A 23,172-nucleotide genomic window follows, 5' to 3' on the forward strand; every position below is an offset into this window, starting at 1 on the left:
CCTTCATTTCCGCCTCTTCTTTACCCTTTCTCTTTCTCTCTCCTCTACTCTCCTCTTCTCTTCTCTTTAATTTCCTTTTCTTCTCAATCTCTCCTTCACTCCTCCTCTTCTTTCTCTTGTCTTCTTTCTCTCCGTCCTCCTCTTCTCTCTACGCCCACCACCAACATCAAGCACCGTCAACAACAACAACGCTACAACGTCCTCCTCTTCTCTCTCCGTCAACCACCAACATCAACCACAACAACAACGGCGCAACACCAACAACAACGGTGCCGACAACCACCGTTGCGAGCCACCCACTCTCGAGGTTTTTGTTTTGTAAATCTAGTTTTAATTTAGGTTAGATTGTAGATCTAGTTAATTTTTTATGTAGTTGTAATGTTAATTTATAAATTTTATTAGATAATTGTATATTTATATATTTCCTTTAATTTTTGTTGTTTGATTATCATTTTTTTTAATTTTTTTTATGAAATTCTGATTAAATATGTAGATCTACTGGTTTTGATTTATTTTTTTTGTGGTATTTTTCGATTTTGTTGTGTTAATTTTTGTATTTTTGGGGTTAATTTTCGATTTTTTGCGTTTTTTTTTTTTGCTAAGTTTCGTTTTTTTGGGGTTAATTTTTGGTGTTGTGGTGTCGGCAGTGGTGGCATAGGGGCTGGTGTGGTTGGTGTCGGTGGTGGTGTGTGAAGTTGAGGTTAATTTTTGGTGGTGTTGGTGGTGGTGTGTGAAGGTGGGATAGGGGCTGGTGTGGTAAGTGTCGGTGGTGGTGTGGTTGGGGTCGGTGTGCAGTGGGGTCTGGTTGGGTGGGCTGGTGGTTCTGGGGTGCGGGCTGGTGGTGTGGGCGGTGGTGGTGCATTTTTTTTAATAGGATTTTCCGTCGAAATTTTCCGGCGGAAAAATATCTGTCGGAAATTTCTAACGAACTGCTCCGGGCCGGAAAATGTCTTTCGACAGAAAAATTCCGTCGGAAAAGGTTGTTTTTCCTACAAAACCTCTTCCGACAACGGCTTCCGTCAGAATTTCCATCAGAAACGGGTTTTCCGACGGAATTTTTCCGTCGGAAATCGCCTGTTTTTTAGTAGTGACAAACAAATGGTTTCAACATACAGTTCATTTTTCAACCAGCACAGTCACCAGATTTGAATGTTTTAGATTTAGGACTCTTTAATGTTATTCAGTCACTGCAATACCAATCATTCCCTAAGAATCTAGATGATTTTATCAAGGAAGTGGACAAAACAATTGCAGAATTTGATCCTACTCTAAAGAAGTACACATGGATCACTCTTCAATCATGCATGGTTGAAGTACTAACAAGGCAAGGTGGGAACAACTTCACACCACCACACATGAAGAAGAGAAGTCTTGACAGACAAGGAATACTACTAGATTTATTAGAAGTTGACAGGGAGCTCATTGCAAATGTGGTGAATTATTTGAACACAATATCAGTCCCAACAATAGGTCAAGAAGAAGCACAAATGGAAGTGGATGCAAATTGACTTCAACAAAGATGCAGGGGAGCTTTTGAGGAACTCATTGACTGCCACACATAACCGTAAAACCTAAACTTGTTTTTTGCTATGTTTATGTACTTGTTAGGTGTATTTTGGTAAATACTTTAGACACATTCTTAGGCAGTCATGTATGCAAGTAAATTAGTGTTTTGTAAAAATGACACATTTTTGATATTAATGAAAAAAACCAACACTTTTGTACACAGTATCCATCAGATAGGGTGATTTTTTTTCATTCAAAACATCAATGAGTGATGGTACCTCAACAAAAACCTCATTGAGAGGTAACCAGAGCATCCAAACTACTCAAATAGCTATCAGATGAGTCCTTTCATCATTTGGATGTCACACAATTTGATGCAATTAGGGGCAAGGGACTCAATGAATCTACAACAGATCAAGCACGGGGGACTCAAGGCATCAAAAACAGAACAACCATAGGGGGTTCAAAGGTTGCTAATCAACACCAACATAACCATCAAGTTCACTCAAATCACTACAACAAGAAGCCAAATACAGGGAGCTCAATGCATAATCGGTTAACCATAGGGGACTCAAGTAAGGCAGACTATCCAACATTAACAATAGGTAACCAAAAGCCCAAAACAGGTAATCATAATCATTTAACCAGAATTAGTGCATAATCACTCTAATCACCACAACTACAAGGCAAAACCAGGTAACCATAATCAATTAACCATAATCAGTGCATAATCATTCAAATCACCACAACTAAAAGGCAAAAACAGATAACTAAAGGGGACTCAATTAAGGCAGAATTTTCCTGAACAACAACACAAAACATCAACCATCAACAACAAAATCATTGAAAAATCAACAAAGATTAGGGTTTAGAAATTACGCTGCAGAATCAGTTAGGAGGGATGTAGTACTATGGGTAGTAAATCTGCAAGTATGCCATGTAAACATCATCATGCTCCATACCACCAGGAAGCCTAGATCTGATGCGTTTTCCACCAGAGGATGGCCCTGTAGTACTCCCGCCTTCGACCTCAGGGGACTTAGAAGGCTTCACAACCTCTCCAACCACCACCAGATCTATTGGGGTAGTCTCCCCAGTTTCAGAACCGGCATCACCCACCTGAACAACACCTTCAGGGGCCCCCACAACAGCCAAAGTATCCTCCTTCACAGCAATTTCGACCAGATCTGAGGTCAGAGGTGGTTGATCTTCAACCTTAGGCTCACAAACCTCCTTTAGCTTCTCCTCGTCATCACTGGAGATGTACTCAGTTAGTTTTGCACCTTAGATCTTCCTCCTTGCAATGGGCAAAGCGCGACGAAATGGTTTCATGCTCCCAGTTCCTCGCTGAGGCTTGTATCTAGTGGCTTGAAAGCGAGCCTTAGCCTTAGACCTACCAGATCCGAGTGACTCATAGCAGAAAAGTTCAGGACTGTTGTCGTTTGAAGTGTTCATACTGAAGAACAGAGAGAAACAAGGACAGAAATGGAGGAGAGAGAGTGGAGGAAACCCAGAAATTGAAGAGAGAGAGGGGGGGGGGGTGAGATCGACTGATCGAGAAGAGAGAGGGGGTGAGATCGGCTGAGAAGAGAGAGGGGGTGAGAAAAAACTAGGGTTTGGGGTTTTATTCTGGAGAATTCTCCAGAAATTTAAGAACTACCCAATCATCTTCATTGATGAATTAAATGCAGAAGCATTCAATGGTGGTGGTTAGGAAGATGTTGAATTTAAATGGGTGGGGGTAATTTTGGTGGGAAGTGTTAGGTTAATTAATCTAATGTTTAAGATAATGTGATATGATTATTAGTATAAGTAAGTTGGTTAAAAAAAAAGTAAGGGTATTTTGGACAAATTCCACCTAAAAACTTACTAAATAAGGAAAGAAAAAAAATGTTGCAAGTAATGTGAACTATCCGTTTTAGGAAATTGTTGCAAGTAACAAGAACCGGAGGTAGTATGATCCAACTCAACTCTAATCGAATACTTGTACACCAAATAATCCACATTCTTATGAATCGTCATTCGTTAGTTTTTTTTTTGGTAAGGACCCTGACCACACATCGTGACTCGTGAGTTGGGTTGATAGTTGATACGATCGTAAGGAGTATGATCCCTCTCCTCCCCCTAAGCAAACAACAGGATATGAGCAAACTGCAGACGAAGATGAATGTTCTTCAAAGTCGAAATATTGAAATCCTATCATGCAACAGTCCCATCTTCGTTGCATTTGATGTTGATCTACTCAATTCTTCTTTGAATTTGGTCTGCATTTAGGTAAGTTCCTATCTTTCCCAATCATCTTGTTAGCATTTTTGAAGCTAGGGTTTCCAATTTGAAATTACGCTCCTAAGTTTGTAGTTAGAATTCTACATTTTGATTTTAGGATTGGTGCAATTGTTATGATATATTTTCGTGGATTTAGATAAAAAAAAGAGGCCCCCATTTATCTCGCCGATAAACAAAATTTGTATATCGAGTGGCATGTTTGTAAATAAAAGAACATTCACATGTAAAAGCTGAATAAAAAAATATATATTTGCAAAAAGTTGAGGAATCTATCAGATTCTATCCGTTTGCAACTGTTTTAACACCGTTTGAGACTTTGAGAACATTTAACCATGGTTAGCAACCCGTCCTATTATTATTTTTTTATAATAGGCTTAGTGTAATTGAATCAATAGTCTATCTGTTGTAGACACGATCTTTCCAACCCCAACAAACAGACACTACATGTAAAATTCTAATTGATACTCTGTTATAGCTCATCTTATATGGCTTCATTACCAATAGTCCTGGTTCATGTATGTCAATGACGTGCATAATCAATAACTGATTCTGTCATTTAACAGCTTACGTGGGGTTTAAAATCCATACGTTCTGGAAATGCACAAAGGTCAGTCATTTGAGCTAATAAGCTGGAAATCCACATTCAGAGATTTCAGACTGCTTGATCATCCAGGATACGATGTGGCAACATGCTGATTTTGATATGATATCCTTTATGCAAAGAGTAATAACAAGGAGTAGTTATAATTTGATGAATTTTGTGGGTAGTTACTTTTAAAACTTAACTTCTGATTCCTTCAAAGCCCGGTTTTGTTGAAGGTGTGTATTGGTGTCGGTATGGGTTTTCGATATTTTATACCTCTATGTTCACAAAAATATAAAAATTAATACCTAGGAGACCTTTCCTTAAGGCTTCAAAGCCTTAAAGTATGGGTTTTCATGCTCAGAGAAGGTGGAATTCTAACAATGTTTCTTTAAAGCAGGGCAAAAAGATTAGCTAAATGAATTCAGAAAAGAGTTGGACAACTATAACAGGCTCCATCATGGGCAGTCAAAAGAAACATTGTAGCACTGCAACAAACTGAACAAAGCAGCAAAGCAAACATCGAGTCATTGATAATTTAGTTGAAAGCAGATCTTCAAGCAGAAATGGTCTGACTAGTAAGCCTCCTCAGGACTGGTATAAAGAAGGCTGACTGACAAATCCAGTTTCAAGAGTTTGGAAACATCAGCACATCAGCAATGATGTCGCAGCAAGTACATGGTTCAGGGATTTCAGGCAATCCTTAGCACTTCTAAGCATCATTTTTAAAGCCTCAGTCAAACTTTAGAGTTAAGGCAAGTGATGTTAAAGATAAGAGTCAGAGAGAGACCTTCCTTACTCACGAACTTCCCAACAGCTGCAGGGTGAAAGCTGTGAGCTCGGTAGAAAAACCGATGAGCCAAATATCTCATTCTGCAGATCATCTCAGCCATTTAGAAGTGATTTATAGATTTGAATATTGTGAATCCAACTTCTTAAACAACGAATTTTGCCAAATATGTCATTCAGTTAGAACTTTATTATTTTTACTTTTCAGCACCTTACCATATCTGTCTACTACTACTATTTCAGTTATAACTTATCCATCCATACACTATGTTCACAAGTATTTAACTTGATTGTAGCTTGTTATTAGAGGCAATCTGACATAGTTGTAAGTAGATGAATTTATTTATTTTTTTCATACTAAAATAACATTATCATGATATCATTATGATTGAAATGTCTTTAATAATGTTCTTAAATACATAATTGAAATTGTTAAATTTAAAATATGTAATTGTTTAAATTAAAAAGAGATTATTATAAACTAGTATACTCTGTATTTATTTATCATTTCTTATCATTCAATGATTGATATACAAGACATAAGGAAATTTGTAGCGTATAGTACATTCTCCACATTGTTAACAAGCAATAAATTTCTTGTTTATGAGAGAGTGAGGGACAGCTCAAGTGGTTAAAGCTTCCCTCCCGATTCCAGGTGATCCTCGCATTGATTTTCATCACTTGCCCTTGTGGCTCTCTAAACACCAAAAGAAAAAAAAAAAAAAAAAAAAAAAAAAAAAAAAAAAAAAAAAAAACTTGTTTATAGCATAGAAGTAACAATTGCCAACTTATAGTCTAGGGTTTGCGTATTTTGAGAATCCTAAATCGGGCTATGGGATAAAACTTAAAAGGGCCTAGAATAAATTTAGTCCAAGGCCCAAAAGTAGTCAATTCGCAATCATTCTCATAATCAGATTGAAATCTTATTCCTAGTAATTCTTAGCCATGGAAGACTTGCGAGTCATGTCAGGTCAAGCCATCAAGCTCAATACCTAGCTTTGTAAGAGACAAAAAATGCGACCCAAGCACAATCTACGGCCCAACGCGCACAGCATATCTTGCCACGCTATCTCGGGACCAGATGTGTTGTGCTTCAAACTAGTTCACTCTAGTATCAACTTCATCCCTCATGGCCAATGTCTAGTCCACTCCATTCTCCAATCCATCCAGAATCCAGATCCCAACTTTAAAAAATTACTAGTAGAATAATTTAAATCAAATCTGAACCACTGATCTAATAATAATAATCAATACTGTAGTTAAAAAAACCAAAAACCCAAATCTCCCAAAATCAAGAATATTAATAAAGTGACAAAAACAAAAATTAAGCGTATAATACATGGGATAATCCGCCTAACCCCACAGCTTTACGCCCGCTGTTCTTCCAAATCAAAAAATAACAAAAACAAGTGGGTCAAATAGTGACAGTATGTCTTAGTGCTGTGCATGTTTCAACCCCTCTTTACATTTTCATCTTCTCTCTCCTTTCATTGCAAATTTCCTGCGTTTCTCATGATCTGGTAGTGTTTCTATCTTATTATTATGCATGTTTTTATAATTTTTTCTTAAATTATCATGATACCCTTTTGATGAGAATCTTAGATTAATCTGTTAATTTTTTTTATACGTGTGATGCCACTCTTTAATCTGAGTTTTCTGGGTTTTGTTAGATTCATCAGTTTATACATTGGGTTGACATTTGATTAACTAGAGATTGATATAATTACAAATATTGTTTTTGCTAATCTGCTTGATTGGTGGAGCTTATTTGTTGATTGCTGTTGTTTTGGTTTGCTTATATTGGGTCCAATTGCGATTTCTTTTCTCTGTTTCTAGTATTTTTTTCTTTTTTTTTTGAAAGACCGTGTTTCTTGTATTTTGATGGGTTCTTATCTAAGTATTTAAAAATTTGTTGTTTGGGAGAAGGGTGAGTGGGATTGGTTTTCTTTGTGTATGTTTTTTGGTATAGAGAGAGCCATAAAGGTTAGTGTCGTAGACGGCATTCGATTCGATTGCCAACCATAGAGTTTAACTAACTAAGATAGTTGACATCCGCGTTTGTTCTAAGTGAATGACTAACGACAATTGATATCATCGGATTGGTGTGTTTAGGGACTTTGAGTTACTTGTATACAATTATTCACCTAAAATTGAACTTTGCAAAGGGGTGGCTTTTATAGTTTTACTTAATTTTTGTAACTAAGTAATACAATACACTTGTCTTATACAAGACCTATGATTGTGTCTTGTGTTTATGAATTGGGGAAGTCATATGGTTTTGAGAATGGCTTCTGAAATTTTGAGATATTAAGTTGAGGAGTTTCAGAACTTTGTGGACTTTTTCATTTCTTATTCTTTGAAACACTAGAAAATTCTCTGCTAACTTTTCTTTTGAGAATACATACCTTAATATTTGTTCCTTGGTTAATTTTTCTCTCTTGATTCTTCAGTTAGTAGCGGATAGAGCTAGCACAGACATGGAGATAGAGATTATGGACAGTAAGTTCTTAAATGTGGGGCTTCTCGTTGTAGCAACCCTTATAGCTGCTAAATTGATATCAGCACTTATTATGCCGAAATCTGGAAAACGGCTTCCTCCTGTGATAAAGGCCTTTCCTCCTGTCATTGGTGGCCTTCTTCGCTTTCTCAAGGGCCCCATTATCATGCTGAAGGAAGAGTACCCAAAGCTTGGAAGTGTATTCACCTTGAATCTTGTCAATAAGAATATTACCTTCTTGATTGGTCCTGAGGTGTCTGCTCATTTTTTCAAGGCACCTGAGACTGATCTCAGTCAGCAAGAGGTCTATCGCTTCAATGTCCCTACTTTTGGACCTGGTGTAGTCTTTGACGTAGACTACTCCGTCCGCCAAGAGCAGTTCCGTTTCTTCACCGAGGCTCTTCGTGCCAGTAAACTCAAGAGTTATGTTGATCATATGGTTGTGGAAGCTCAGGTCTTTCTCTTCACTTCTATTCTCCTTTCCCTTTAGTTCACTTTCTGTAGCTTGTATCTTCTTTAGGGAAATGCGATTTGTCTGATTTGATACAGCTTTGCACAATGCAATGGTTCTTGTTCAGTTGTGTAAAACTCTATGGCCAGAATGATTTTCATTGATCAATATAAGGTTACAACAATGACTGTCCTAACCGCACTAGGAGACGTACTAAAATGATATTTACTCAGAAATATGTCCAAAATCTATGATGAAAACATTCGTTGTATATTCTCTGCCTTTATTTTTTATTTGAATTTTGATGTCATCCTTTAGCAATGAATGTCATATACCTCTACCTAAAGTGTTTGATATTGTAACGTGAATTCATTTGCATTACTGAACACTTACAGAACCTATTATCTAATACACTTGGTGTGTTTTGAAGCTGAAAATGATACTCTGTCTTTTTATATTGTTAGTCTTTTCTCTGATGCTAATACCATTATACTGCTTATACAGAATTATTATTTTTTGTGTATGTAGGATTACTTCTCCAAGTGGGGAGAGTCTGGGGAGGTTGATCTGAAATACGAGTTGGAGCATCTTATTATCTTGACAGCCAGTAGATGTCTCCTGGGTCAGGAAGTCCGTGACCAGCTCTTTGACGATGTGTCTGCCTTATTTCACGATCTTGATAATGGGATGCAACCCATTAGTGTTATGTTCCCATATCTTCCAATCCCTTGTCATCGCCGCCGTGATAGAGCCCGTAAGAAGCTTGCAGAGATTTTCGCAAGGATTATATGTTCCCGTAAATCCTCTGGCAAGTGTGAGAATGACATGTTGCAGTGCTTTATTGACTCAAAGTACAAAGATGGTCGGGAAACAACAGAGGGAGAGGTCACAGGTCTTCTGATTGCTGCACTGTTTGCTGGTCAACATACCAGCTCCATTACATCTACATGGACTGGTGCGTATCTTCTTCGTTATAAAGAATTCTTTTCTGCTGTGGTTGAAGAACAGAGAACTGTCATGAAGAAGCATGGGGAGAATGTAGACCATGATGTTTTATCGGAGATGGATGTCTTGCATCGCTGCATCAAGGAAGCACTTAGACTCCATCCTCCGCTGATTATGTTGTTGCGCCAATCACATGGTGATTTCAGTGTGACTACTCAAGATGGTAAAGAATATGATGTCCCTAAGGGTCATATTGTTGCTACTTCACCAGCATTTGCCAACCGTCTCCCACATATATACAAAGATCCAGACAGCTATGATCCTAATCGTTTTGCCCCTGGTAGGGATGAGGATAAGTTAGCAGGGCAATTTTCGTACATCTCTTTTGGAGGGGGCAGGCATGGTTGCCTTGGAGAGCCATTTGCTTATCTGCAAATTAAGGCAATTTGGAGCCATCTTCTGAGGAATTTTGAGTTTGAGCTAATTTCTCCATTCCCGGAGATTGACTGGAATGCCATGGTGGTGGGCGTGAAGGGGAAGGTGATGGTCAGATACAAGCGAAGAAAGCTTGTGGTTGACTGATTGTGGTGAAGCACCCTTTGAATTTAATTTATTTAATATGTTCTGTGCCACTAAGGCCATGCTTGATGTTCATGCTAGTAGAGTTGGCAGTTGGTTGTAGAGCTGCACCTTTTTTTTCTCTTTTTGATTTTGCGTTTGTATGCAGGATATTATTAATTCCAGTGTCTTTCAGATGCAATCTCTTGTGGTTTAGCCATTTCTTGAATTTTGACTAGTCAAAACTACTCGTAGCTCTTTTGGGTTGATTTGGAACTAGTAATACCTTTGCTATCATGCTTCTCAACTCGGACAGAAACTCTGCTATCGTAAATTCGCTGCTGTCCAGATAGTTTCTGCATGTTTCTGAATACTTTTAACATGAAATGGTTTCATTTCAGTGTATAGTTATCGATAATTCAGCCTGAGAAGTGAGGCTGTGGGCAATCCATACCTAATTTGAAGCTTTGGACCGGTTCAGTTGGTTTTGTTGTTATTCCAAATAACTTTGCATTACTACGACCTAACCATGTACTGTAACAATCATAATAAACCAAGAATTAACCTAAACTGTTAAGCAAGAAGGTAATCCTTCAGTTCAAATTTGTGCTAGAATGGACCTTATTAGTATTGTTCAGTTGTTCACATTTTCCCACGAAGGGGATCAAAGTTGGATAAATCTCCAGTATCTTCCCATTCGCAAGCTTCTTTGCCATTGGCAGCCATTCAAGTTTCAGGAATTGAATTTTTCGTTGACCACATTTTTCCCGCGTTTAATGAGCTCTACTGCTCTAGTATCACAGCCCCACAGGCATAACCAAGTACATGTTGATAGGTGAGTTAAAAGACAAGGAGAAAGTACCAATAAAATCTACCTTCTTTGACCATTTCATTGCCACATAGTACATGATAAAAATACAAGAAAATTACACTATCGTTCTAGCTTTTAGCCAAAGAGAGAAAGAGTTGCATATCCACTACACTACGTCGAGGAAGACCAACAGGCAAACTTCCCAGGAAAATATCATACTCTATTACTAATATTGCTGCAGTTTTACCCCTTGAGAGCAGACTGTAGCGCGTTGTGGACATCTACTCCAATTTGTGCTTCAATTTTCTCATAATCAGTAGTGGCTGAATTTAACTTTTGTGAGAACTCGGCAAGCCCCTTTTGGACCATGTTTGGATCAATAATATCTAAAGGAACAGCCTCAACTGTGATAATGTCTGCAACTGAGTTTGGATGGATAAAGGCGAAGCCACCACAGACAAAATACTTTGTTATTTCGTTGCCTTCCTGAAGAGAGAGAATACCGGGCTTCAGCTCTGTCATGGTCGCTGCATGTCCTGGAAAAACACCCATCTGCCCAGTTATTGCTGGCACTATGACCATATCAACCTGCATATTAGGTTTTGGGACATGAGATTTTTGTTCAAACTACTTTTTACTCCATAAAAATTCATGCTCAAACCACACACACACACACATATGTGTGTGTGTGTGATATATCAACAAGACCAACTATGATTTACAATTGATTACAAAGATGGTGGAATTGTTGATTAAGTGTGCATTGCACATCTTCATAAGAAATTTCAATTTGGTTCAGACTTCAGGATGTGGAGAGCAGGAGATCTGAATTTTGTAGACTTTTTCAAGGCTAAATTAGAGCAGACATGTTTCGGTGATACATGGTGAGATACATAGAAAAGAGAAGGCATAAAGCCGATAAAGGCAACCAATTTGAAACACATCCGCCTCATTAACCAAAATATCTAATCAAAACAGCATTGGGAGTCATCAATGATCAGCTAAGAGCCTGCCAAGAAGACAAACACGATACACCAAGTTCCATGGCATCCCACAGAAAATCGATAAGATTATTTGGTTAGGGGTGAAGAAAATCCAGTAGTTCTGGAAAACAGATAAAATATACTAGTAAAAATTTCTGGATTATCAACATTTTAACAGGTACAGAAATCACTTCTGACTACTACCTGAGTTGAACCGAACCTTCACATCTAATATCAACCAATCAAGCTTTATCTCACTATGGTGTTTATTATAGCTCAGCACCACATGAAATGATGAAACAACCTCATGATCCAGCCTAGAGCTTCACACTATAAGACTGAAACGCTTCGTTCTTTTCATGTCCCATAGTTTTGCCAAAAATAGGAAGATTTTAGAGCAAGAACAATGAAAGTCCAGCACTTAAATTAAAACTCAATATTGTAACAAGACATAATTCTGTAGCCTTAACTCTCCATATTACAATCAAAAACAACATTGTGATCCAGAAGACTGGAACAGCCGTATTAGTGAAAGTACACTTGTCTAAGTTTCCAATTTGTACTATCCACTTAAATCACAAATCTACATAATATTTTCATACTGTATCATTTCCACTGGATTATAATTTTTGTTCTATGTCAAAGTGAATGTCAATTTTGATCCTTGATTGTGACACCCAAATATTGTACTAGGCATCACCAACCATGTACTAGCTTACAACAGAACAAAGTCAAGAGATCTGACAATTAAAGATGAGACAAACATATAATCAATTTTTTTAAAAAAATTTAAGCAAACAAAAATGAAGCCATATTTCAAACGTAGTCAAATCATGTACCAACAAAATTTACAACTCTATAATTACCATTTTTTTTTAATATTTATAACATTAAATAAAAATAATAATAATAATAACACAAACACAACTTTCATTCCTTGAATAAAAAAGAATAAAAATTAAACAGTATAACTCCTTTGTTATACAGTAAAACCCACCAAAATCTACACCAAACCCATGATTAAACAATTGATTTACCAACATGAAACCCAAAAATCAACATTTTGATAAATTCACATAAGGAAATTAAAACAGAAGAATATAATTAAACCTTTTATAATAAACAAAATAAAATTAATGCTATAATGTTACCTGTTTGTTGGAAAGGTGGGAAGAGTAAGGAAGATGAAAATTAAGGGTGAGTTTGGAAGGAATTGAAGTGGGTATTGGAGGAGAAGGTTGGATAAATGAAAGAGGAATTTTTGGTGGGTCAAAGTTGGGCACAACTTTCATCCATGCTTCATTGAACATTTCCTCTGCTTCCGCCGGCGCCGCCGTGTAAACGGTGGAGAACCACCGTGAGGCGGCGGCGCCGGCGAGTCGTGAAGCTCTTGCTAGCATGAATCGCTCGGCTCGCAAGTCGGAGAGAAGAGAGAGAAGTGAGGAGTGAAGTGTGATGAAGTATGAAGTGAAGCTTTCAATTGTGATTGTGTTTTATGTTTATTTTGGAGGAATTTGTTTGGTTTTGGGAGAAGGGAGATGGGTTTTTGTTGGGTTGTGGAAGGTGATTTTGACTAGCCAATGACCAAAAAAAACATTGTGGGGTTCGTTGAGAAATTATTTCCCAATTATAATTATTGGAATAATTGGCCAAAGTTGTATGTTTATTCAATTCAATTTTAATAATTAATTCAGATAAAAAGCCAGTTAATAATGTTTATGCTTATATAGTTATATGTACCAATTGTTTTGATTTGATTTGAGATGTGTCACAAATTACACGGAGTAATATGTCGAAGTAACAAATAACCCTTATTGATATGTGTTAGCGTCATTTTTACATTACTACCACGTCGATCACCAACTCATAAATTTTAAGTTATTTATAGTTAGCTTACACGTTTATGGTATTATGGTGTTATGGGTTATGGAGGGAAAGGGTAGTTTGTACTCACTGGTCATCTCACCCATGCGCACAATTTGCACTTGTTTCTAAAAAAGTTACGGACCTTACGGTGAGGGTTACGAAAGAAGTGATATGTCTCATTATTTCCATTCCATTAGTGGCGATTGCCAAGTATTGGAATCTTGCAAGAAAAACTAGTCTATTAAAAAATATAGTATAGATACAAAGTATATACTATTGATCTTCCAAAATTGAAAGTAGTGGCGCATCTATCTGAGATAGGAATCAAAATCATCAACTTTTAGGGCATGTTCCGATTGACTGAACTCAGCTGAACTGAACTGAACCGAACTGAACTGAACTGAACTGAACTGAACTGAACCGAGCTGAACTGAACTGAACTGAACTGAACTTATTAATTAGTGATTTTTAACTACGGATTAGTGATCTTTGATTATTTATTGATATTTATTACTATACATATGTGTATATACAAATGTACATATTAAAATATTTACGAAAAATATACTATATAATTATAATTATAAAATGTATGGAAAATATATTAAAAACTTGAAACCTCTAATTTTCTCAATGAGATTAACATTAGAAATATGTTTCAAAAAAATAGAACCATTTGAACAATGAATTGTATCAATATTATTATTGTTATTATTATTTTTAATTATTGATAATTATTATTATTATTATTTATTGATTATTATTATTAGTATTATTATAGTATTATTATTATTATTATTATTATTGTTATTATTATTATTATTATTATTATTTATTGATTATTATTATTATTTATTGATTATTATTGTTAGTATTATTATTATTATTTCAATTATTATTGTTATTATTATTATTGTTAATATTATTATTATTATTATTATTATTATTATTATTATTATTATTATTATATACTATTTATTATTATTATTTTTTTTGTTGTTGTCGTTGTAATAAGATCTTAAAAGAATGAAATTTGGCTTTATATCATTAGCAATATCATTAGACATAAATTAAGAAATGAGCTGAACTGAACTGAATTGAACTGAACTGAGCTGAACTGAAATGAATTGAACTGAACTGAACTGAATTTCAACGGAACAGAACAGGCCCTTAGAGATAAAACACTTAAATATAAGTACTTTAAGGTCACACACAAACATGATTGCTTCTTTGGTGGTAAATATAAAGTACTAGTATAGAGGTTGTTAAAAATGTGAAAGTGGGTGGGTTGAGTCATATTCCATTTAGCTTCGAAAGCCTAATTATAACATAGCTAGGTTGGTATCTTTGGATTTTTATACCTAAAGTGTTTTTGCACTTTCTTCTACTCTCTTTTATTTTTCTTTGGCCTTTCCATATTTTAACCTTCTCCTTGAGTTGTGCTATCTTTGTGGTGATGGCTTAAGTCCACTCTTTGTTTAAGAAATTAAGCAAGGTAATGACTTGTTTCTTAACCTTGTATCTTTAAATTTGATTGACAATTTATTAGATCATTTATGAATTTTTTCTATATATAGATTATGATTGATTATAATGGGGTGACAACTCTAATAATTTGTCCAAATGACAATTTTTTCTGAAGACCTTGTTAGATATTAATTGCTACTTCAATTGGCCATTAATTTAAAATTTTGCTTATTGCCTCTACTTTCTTACCCTATTTTTTATGGAGTTATTTAAAGTCTGTTATTTTTCTCGACTTTATACTTTAAGATTTTATCTCAGCTACGATTATTTGTATATTGTTGGGGGTTGGTCTACATTCCCTACCAGTTTGTTGAAGTTGTGATACGTTTGACTCCACCTTCCTCACCGTTATAGTCATTTGAATAATTAAAGTCATCATCTTAGTTTGCCGTTACTGCTCTTGGTTCTCCAATCGATGTCTTCAGAAGTCTTCGTAACAATAGGAGCCCTATTGAAACAAAACTTCTCATAAATCAATCGGCTTCGGATTATTGGACAAAGTTTTTTAAGAGTCGGGGGGGAATTTAAGGACATTTCCATCCTTAATTGCCCCTAGTGAGTAGTGATGACGATTGATCCCAGAACTTCATTATGAGAAACAATTCAATCCTTCTCAATGGATCAAGTATTACGAGTAGGGGTGAGCAAACCGGGTACCCAGTCAAAATTTTAGGAACCGGACCCAAGATTGGTTGGGACTAGGTCCTAAAATTCGGAATTGGAATTGGAATTGGTTCAACCGAGTCCTAAAATTTAGGAATTTGAATTGGAACCACCGGGTACCGGTTCCAGTTTCGGGTACCCACTTATATATGTAAGTGTTAAAATATAATACCTATTTTGGTTATTTTCATTTTTAACGTTTAATACTAATATTTTATGTGCATAAAGTTATTTGTATTTATGTTAGGTGTTAATAATACTTTTTTATTTTATTAATGAGATACATCAAACATATATTTATTATTAAAATTTATTTAGTTTAGCATATATTGTGTAACTGAGTAACCAACCAGTTCCGATTCCAAAATGTTGATAACTGAAATTGAAACCAATTGTAATGAGTCCTTAATTTATTACCTGAAATTGAAACCACTAGATCCAATTTTGATTTCGGACCCGCTGGTTCCGATCCTAATTCCAAGTGCCCGGAATTTTTGGTCACCCCGAATTATGAGTACTTGAATAGTTGAATTTCATCTTAATTTACTCTCTCCATAATCAAATCGCACAATGTTTTAACGAAGAACAATGAAAACTTGAAACAGCAGAGAATGAAATTGAACGGGTAAATGCAGGATCCAATTACCAAAAACTATTCTCATATTCCTCAATTTACAACCCCTCCTCCCTTAAACTCCATTGTTAATCTTCTTCACAACCTCTATTTCTCTCTCCTTCATGGAAGACCAACCTCCAAAACCCATCAAAGAACTCATATGGTTTTCCCTCATTTCCACTTCAATCAAACTCCTCTTACTCCCCTCTTACCACAGCACAGATTTCGAAGTTCATCGCAATTGGCTCGCCATTACCAACTCTCATCCTCTCTCTCAATGGTATTCCGACACCACTAGCCCTTGGACCCTCGATTACCCTCCATTTTTCGCCTATTTCGAGCTCTTTCTCTCTCTTTTCGCTGCAAAAATTGACCCCACCATTGTTAATCTTCATAAAGGTCTCAATTACAAGGCAGATTCCGTCGTTTATTTCCAGAGAATTACAGTGATTGTTTCCGATTTGGTTCTTCACTATGCAATTTATCGAATTACTCGAAAATTGGATTCGACAAAGCGGAGATTGATCTGGGTTTTGGTTATTTGGTCGCCTGCATTGTTCATTGTTGATCATATGCATTTTCAGTATAATGGGTTTTTGTTGGGATTGCTTTTGGTTTCGATTTCAGCGTTAATGGAGGGAAGAGATTTGATGGGGGGTTTCTTTTTTGCGGTTTTATTGTGTTTTAAGCATTTGTTTGCTGTTGCTGCTCCTGTTTATTTTGTGTATTTGTTGCGGCATTATTGTAGAGGTGGATTGATCAAGGGTTTTGGGCGGTTTTTGATGATGGGGTTGGCGGTAGTGGTGGTTTTCGCGGCGGCTTTTGGGCCATTTGTGTACCATGATCAGGTAAAATGTTGCTTCTTTGTGGTAGTAGTATGTTTATGTTTGGTTTATGTTTGATTATTAATTTATTATGTTGTTTGGTTAGTTTGTTGGAGGTATAAATTTGAAAATGTGTGAGTTTAGTTATTATTGCTTTAATCCTTGCTTCTTTCTGAAACACTATTCAATTATGTTGTGAATGCTGAATTGAAATGATTGTTCTTAGTGATTGACCTTGTTGTACTGAATCGAACAGTGTGAAATTTAGAGTTAGAAAATGCTTGAAGGGATGATAAATGGAGGGTTAGGATAAGGATGAAAGAAGTTTGAAACTTTAGAGGTTTGGAGATATGTGATTACTCTTTTCACTGAAAGAGAAGCTGAAATACTGCCAGTGTACTTGGAAGTTCTATGGGGGGTTTAGTATGCATAGGGAAGACCGATTAGTTCCACTCGTTAGTCACTTCAAATAGAGTTCTTTAAGTGTTACAGGTGGTAGAGAAATACTTCGTATATAGGTGAAGGAAATTTCTTATACGTCTACTTGGTTTATTCACTGTCACTATGAGTTGGTGATGTTAGTAAATTCTCTTGGAATGTGGATAATGGAGTATTGAGGAGCTGTAAATTAGATTCTTTGATACATAATGCTTGTGCAATGGTAAAAAGAACTTGTTTTAATAGGAAATACATATGCTGATATGCAACGTAGCACACATAGATAATGGTATCAACTTGTGATAGTCCTCCTTAGTTTATACTTCTTGAGAGGGGAGCTACGTCATGGTAATCAAAGCAAGCTTGTGAAGATTTTCTATGGATGAAGAGGTAGATAGTGGAGTTAGGAATACAGAATACTGTTGTTGATTTGTGAAAGTAAGCTTTAGGTTATATACCCTTTGAGGGGGAATCTACGTTATTGAAAGGTTGTGAAGATTTGCTATGGACAAAGAAGTAGATAGGGGAGTTACTGAGTTAGGAAGACATGCCACTGTGAGAACCAAGTTGGTAATTACTTAGCAAACTAGAAAAGAGCCAAAGAATCATACTTTAACATACCATAGCTGATCTAAGCTTGTAGATGTGGGGTATTGTTTAGATACGCAGTGTTTGCAAAGTGAATAGCTGCATACTGTTGAAATGAAAGTCTGAGGAAGCCAAAGAACTCAGAAAGAAAGAAAATAATGGATGTCATGAGTTTTTAGAGGTGTAAATAATTTTTATCTTCTCAGTATTTTTATACTTTGGTGTTATTATCCAAATTAAAATTTAGAAAATTTGTGAAGAAGTTTATTTACATAAAATTCTATAGACATCCTCTAGTTTTTCTAAAATATTATTCTACTTTGAAATAACTCTTCAAATTTTTAGAGTAATCTTATATTATGTGCAAATAGTTCTTTCAACAATAATTGTCATGACTTGTCTTTAATGGAGAGAATGAAGAGTCGAAGAGGGTAAGTGGTGTCAAACTTTTAGTGTTCTGACTTTCAAGAGGAAGGAGGTAGAGTAATCTTATATTATGTGCAAATAGTTCTTTATGTTTATTGGTTTTATAATATGGACCTATAAATATCCACCATTATACTGATTTTAGGTGAACTTCAGGGGGAAGGGCTCCCCTTCTTGGTCTTTATTTAAGAGCATCCTCATCATATGATTTATCATAATCAATGATATAATATGTACCTTTGCTTCTACGTCACTTCTGAGTAAGGTGCTACCATTGAAATTTTTGATTCCGGTGTCCCCCCAATCTTTTTTGAAAGTTGGAACCCACAAATTTATACACATTTGTCCCAAATAGCCATTTGAGGTTTTGGGATAAAGTACAGTAAAATACTAAAATACATAAAAATTTCCGTAAACATGATGAACTTGTTTCTATGAGTGAATTTTCATATGATAGGAAGTTTTAAGGTCAAGGAAAATCACCCATTCACTGCTATCCTAGGTAAAATGACATTCTTTGTTTGATGGGCTGAAATAAAAAGCTTGACATTATGTCTGAGCAGTGGAAGTGTGTAAGCTTAGAGATTTCTGTCTTCTTAAGTTCTAGCAATTGAGCTTTCGAATGGCATGGTATTATTGTTTGATGTAAGTTTTAACTTGTGTGCATGTGTGTCACATTGGTACTTATCAGATGACGAAAAGTGTTCTTATGCAGCACTCAGGTCTGGGAATTCATTTCATCCAGGCATATGGCACACACCCTGTGTATTTATTTGCAATGAAAGAATATGAGATGTTAATTGAGCCTTCCCCTGATTTTTTTGCTATATTCTGTACACTACATAAAACTCATTTTGACTGCATTTTTCTTCTTACAGGGTTATTTAATTGTTCAGTTATTACTTTGCAGATGCTTCAAGTCATCCATCGAATGTTTCCTTTTGGCAGGGGTCTATGTCATGCATTTTGGGCTCCAAACTTTTGGGTGTTCTACATAATGGCAGATAAACTACTTGCTTTCTTTCTCAGAAGCATGGGTTTTAATGTCCAAAGACCAACAGGTTCTTTCACTTCTGGGCTAGTGGGGGACTCATCACCTTTCGCTGTACTGCCTCAGGTATAATAGTAGAATTTTTTTTCCATTGCATTTTTTTTCAAGTATGTAAATTTACTATGGCTTATTATCTCTAACTTGTCTCTAAGTTCGGCTTTCTAATACTACTTACCTGTAATTTTAGTACACTCATGAATTGAGTGGCTTAGCTGAAAAAGATGCATGCTTTCCATCCTATTTTTTCACTTTATGTTTGGAGGGTGGGAGGAAGAGGGTTGTGGGGAGTCCTAAGAAAAATCCTTAGTGTATGGTTGAAAATTAGCACCTACTTGAAGAAAATACTTATACTGAAGGTATGTGTTAGTAAAACATTGGAGTTCAATAATTTGGAAACATAGTATGAATTAGCATTCAATTTTTAGAACTGAACCCTCTTGTCAGCACCTTTTCTGTTTCCCCGGTCTTCTGCCTATAAGTTATTCGTCATTTTTTTTTCTTTTCACCGTTAAGTAATCCCTGTGATGATTGTGTTACCTGGGCTTTGCTTTTGTATATCTGCACTAGTTGATTAAATACTCCACATGTCTTACTATATGTACAAAGTATTTGTTAAGGATGTGATGCGATAATATCCTTTTCTTCTGTTAATAGATCACTCCTTTGATGACCTTTATGATGGTCTTGCTAGCTATCTCTCCTTGTCTTTTCAAGGCCTGGAAGAATCCTCGACCAAGGAAGATTGCTAGATGGATAGCTTATGCTTATTCATGTGGCTTTGTATTTGGTTGGCATGTCCATGAGAAGGCAATGCTTCACTTTCTTATCCCTCTGGCGATTAATGCAGTGGACAGTATTAATGATGCATGCCATTACCTTTTGATCTCAATAGGTATGACTTTGCTTTCTGATGGCTATATGTATCACTGCTTATTTACAAATGACTGATATATGTTCAATCAATTAATTGGTGTCTACCTTTGTCAAGCTACATAATGCACTAATCTTGTTGATCAGCAAATTAGGCAACATAATGAGAATTGTTGAAAGGGGCTGATTGCATTATTTGCATGCTACATGCTAGTGAGTGTAATGGACTGAACTTCTGACTTAGTATTTCTGATTTAATAAAGCTAATAAAAAATAGAAAGCTTGAGTCTTCGATTGATAATGGCAGAAATTTGGATACAAAAGTGATAGGTTAATAGCTTTAGGCTATTACTCTCCTTGATAACTTTAGGTTATCACTCTCTTAGTAACTTGAGGTTACTTCTCTCAGCATATTTCCTCACAATTCCCATAATGATTGACTGCATACCCTTTCCCCTATTTATACTAAGGCTAAATACTACTAACCTAATAATACTAAACTTCCCAAATCGCCCCTCCTAAGGTTAGTCTATTACAGTGAGGCTAGTTTGTTTCTCCTTGTAGTTCACCTATGTGTTATTCATAGTATGATTTGTGTATTCATCCACTGTGTGCTTACTTTTTTGGTAGTATGGTGACTTAACTTTGCACGCCCCTGCGGCTAGTCTACACATTTTTGTCCTGAGAATCAACCTGCTTTTTACAATATGTTTCCCTCTTGAATCTGTTCCCCTTTAGTTTCTTTAATGGAGCTAGTCAGTGAATGATATTTTGGCTTTTGACCATACCGTGACAAGACATAGCACGAAGTTCTTAGACAATACACTGGGAAAAGTTTTTACTGAAAATTAGTAAAGCTGAAAACTTTTAGCAGCGCACATTTTAATCTGCACTTCAAAGAAGTAATAGCTTCATAAAGAAACCTGAGAGAAAAAAATATGTATGCTGAAGATATAAGCCGAGACAAAAAGTACAATTGAGCCAAGCTATGTATCTTGGTGCTAAGTTTGTAAGTCCATCCAAAACCTTCTCATCTTGGGATGCATCTATAAATATATTGGCTTAATGTAATACAAATCTAAGCCATCTGTTTTGGAGCCAAATTTCCTAGACAAGTTCAAAATCACACAGGAGCAGAAGTGGCAATGGGTGTAACAATTGCAGTTATTGCTTTCCCATTGTTCATTTAAAAGCTTAATCATCATAAGCGAGGTTGCTCACCAAAAAAGTAGCTTTTGGTTGGCTTGCTACAACCTATTAGACCGAGGCTCCTTGGTTGTATAACTAGAACCTTGTTTCTATTGGGAGGTTGCATGCGCGGTGAACTGCTTGTTCTGTACATAGAACCATACCCGCTTAGATTTTCTTGTTTCTTTTTGTGGCCATTTACGTGCTCTAGAACTTCTCTAATCTGAGTCCTACGTGAGAATCGTGACATCAAAGCAAGGGGTATGCATCCTAAACTGGCCAGAAATGAGAATATAAACAGAAAATCCTTTGGCAAAAGTTATACTCCTAAGTGCAGGACTATAGCAAAGACTAAATTGGAGACCAAAATAAACACCCATATTCCCATTCTTTTTTTTTTTTTTTTTTTTTTTTTTTTTTTTTTTTTTTTTTTATGTAACTTACAGCCTTTGGGTGTTTGGGATATGTATTATTGTTTAAATTTGGGATATGTATTATTGTTTAAATTTCAACTGTGCCGAATCATATTGTAACTTATAATCCCATGCACAAATTATGCTTGTGTTAAAATAAATTATGTTGGAAACGCCTTCCTTTCTTTACTAGAGCTTATTGAATGACTAATTAGTTTCGTGCTTCTGCTATGCAGTCTCATGCTACTCTCTCTTCCCACTTCTGTTTGAAGCCAGAGAATACCCGATAAAAGTGACACTGCTGCTTCTGCACTGCATTCTTATGTGGTTTGGTTTCTCCATTTTTTCTGAGGTAACAACTACAAATTCAAAGAAAGATTTGCAGAAGAAGAATGACGAACTGAGAACTGAGGAAAACCTGGGCATTTCTGAGAAAGGTGGGTTTGGCATTGGATGGATCTACAAGAGCTACTTGATAGGTATTGTGGCGGTTGAAATATGGGGTCAATTTCTACATCCTTACATTCTTGGGAACAAGCTTCCGTTTCTACCTTTGATGTTAGTTTCTGTATATAGTGCATTAGGAATCATGTACTCTTGGATTTGGCAGCTGAAATGGATAATTCTCTATTCTTGATGTCTCATTCTTTCTTCTCGTTTCCTAGTCTAGTCATTCTGTTATTCAAGGTCATACGTTGAGCAACTTGAATTTGTTATTCCGGCTCGAATCTTTTCTCATTGTCTCTTCGATACTTGCATGTATTATAAACAGAAGCAGTCCAATTTGGTGCTGGTTAAACATGAACCAAAGGGATTGATTATCACTACATTATGTTGGCTACAAATGATTTTTCCAGATTCCAGAAAGGGTTCTCTTGGCTATAATGTAAGTGTATTTTCAGGATTGTAAGCCCAATATAAGAAATAATATGAAAAGTCAATTTTACCCTAATGTAACAAAAATAAGTTTTTGTTGCAAGAAAGTAAAGTGTGGTGTAAGAGTATATAATAGCAAGGGTATAGTTGGAAAAAAGGATATATAGTTGCAAGGATATAGTTGGAAAAAAAAATTAAGTAAATATTGTAAATCAAAAGCTTATTTTGGCCAAATAAAAAAGGGTAAGAAAAGGATATGAAATTAGTAATGCCATAGCTACCATCTTCCATTACAATAATAAGCCCATAAATACTGTTTAGCATCATTTGCTTTAATTTAGTGGAAATTATAGTTGTACTGTTTCTGGTATTTGTAGGTAGTTTTTTAGCTTGTAATTTTGTAATGTCCAATAAAGT

General features: G+C 35.9%; 3 protein-coding genes across 3 annotated transcripts; 2 read left to right on the forward strand and 1 right to left on the reverse strand.

Moving 5' to 3' along the window:
* The first annotated feature begins 6,405 nt into the window (after nt 1-6,405).
* Nucleotides 6,406-9,844, forward strand: LOC110721571 (sterol 14-demethylase-like). Its single transcript, XM_021900748.1, has 3 exons — nt 6,406-6,684; nt 7,615-8,115; nt 8,641-9,844. The coding sequence occupies exons 2-3, from the start codon at nt 7,642-7,644 to the stop codon at nt 9,637-9,639; spliced, it is 1,473 nt and encodes a 490-aa protein (XP_021756440.1). The 5' UTR covers nt 6,406-6,684; nt 7,615-7,641; the 3' UTR covers nt 9,640-9,844.
* A 630-nt stretch (nt 9,845-10,474) lies between these two features.
* On the reverse strand, nt 10,475-13,040 carry LOC110721572 (ATP synthase subunit delta', mitochondrial-like). The gene is made up of 2 exons (XM_021900749.1): nt 12,561-13,040; nt 10,475-11,014 (listed from the first exon to the last, which is right to left on the reverse strand). Exons 1-2 carry the CDS (start codon nt 12,807-12,809, stop codon nt 10,670-10,672), a joined length of 594 nt encoding a protein of 197 aa, XP_021756441.1. The 5' UTR covers nt 12,810-13,040; the 3' UTR covers nt 10,475-10,669.
* Nucleotides 13,041-16,025: 2,985 nt separating this feature from the next.
* On the forward strand, nt 16,026-22,703 carry LOC110721573 (probable dolichyl pyrophosphate Glc1Man9GlcNAc2 alpha-1,3-glucosyltransferase). Its single transcript, XM_021900750.1, has 4 exons — nt 16,026-16,929; nt 19,268-19,474; nt 20,063-20,300; nt 22,116-22,703. The coding sequence occupies exons 1-4, from the start codon at nt 16,204-16,206 to the stop codon at nt 22,514-22,516; spliced, it is 1,572 nt and encodes a 523-aa protein (XP_021756442.1). The 5' UTR covers nt 16,026-16,203; the 3' UTR covers nt 22,517-22,703.
* Nucleotides 22,704-23,172: the final 469 nt, after the last annotated feature.

This window comes from Chenopodium quinoa, unplaced genomic scaffold (genome assembly GCF_001683475.1).
Source record: "Chenopodium quinoa cultivar QQ74 unplaced genomic scaffold, ASM168347v1, whole genome shotgun sequence".
NCBI lineage: Eukaryota > Viridiplantae > Streptophyta > Magnoliopsida > Caryophyllales > Amaranthaceae > Chenopodium > Chenopodium quinoa.

Coding starts and splice junctions, on each gene's coding strand:
- LOC110721572 (XM_021900749.1), bottom strand. CDS start 12,809: ATGCTAGCAAGAGCTTCACGACTCGCCGGCGCCGCCGCCTCACGGTGG. Junction 11,015..12,560: donor CCCACCTTTCCAACAAACAG/GTAACATTATAG, acceptor CCTAATATGCAG/GTTGATATGGTCATAGTGCC.
- LOC110721571 (XM_021900748.1), top strand. CDS start 7,642: ATGGAGATAGAGATTATGGACAGTAAGTTCTTAAATGTGGGGCTTCTC. Junction 8,116..8,640: donor ATATGGTTGTGGAAGCTCAG/GTCTTTCTCTTC, acceptor TTGTGTATGTAG/GATTACTTCTCCAAGTGGGG.
- LOC110721573 (XM_021900750.1), top strand. CDS start 16,204: ATGGAAGACCAACCTCCAAAACCCATCAAAGAACTCATATGGTTTTCC. Junction 19,475..20,062: donor CTTTCGCTGTACTGCCTCAG/GTATAATAGTAG, acceptor TTCTGTTAATAG/ATCACTCCTTTGATGACCTT. Junction 20,301..22,115: donor TTACCTTTTGATCTCAATAG/GTATGACTTTGC, acceptor TCTGCTATGCAG/TCTCATGCTACTCTCTCTTC.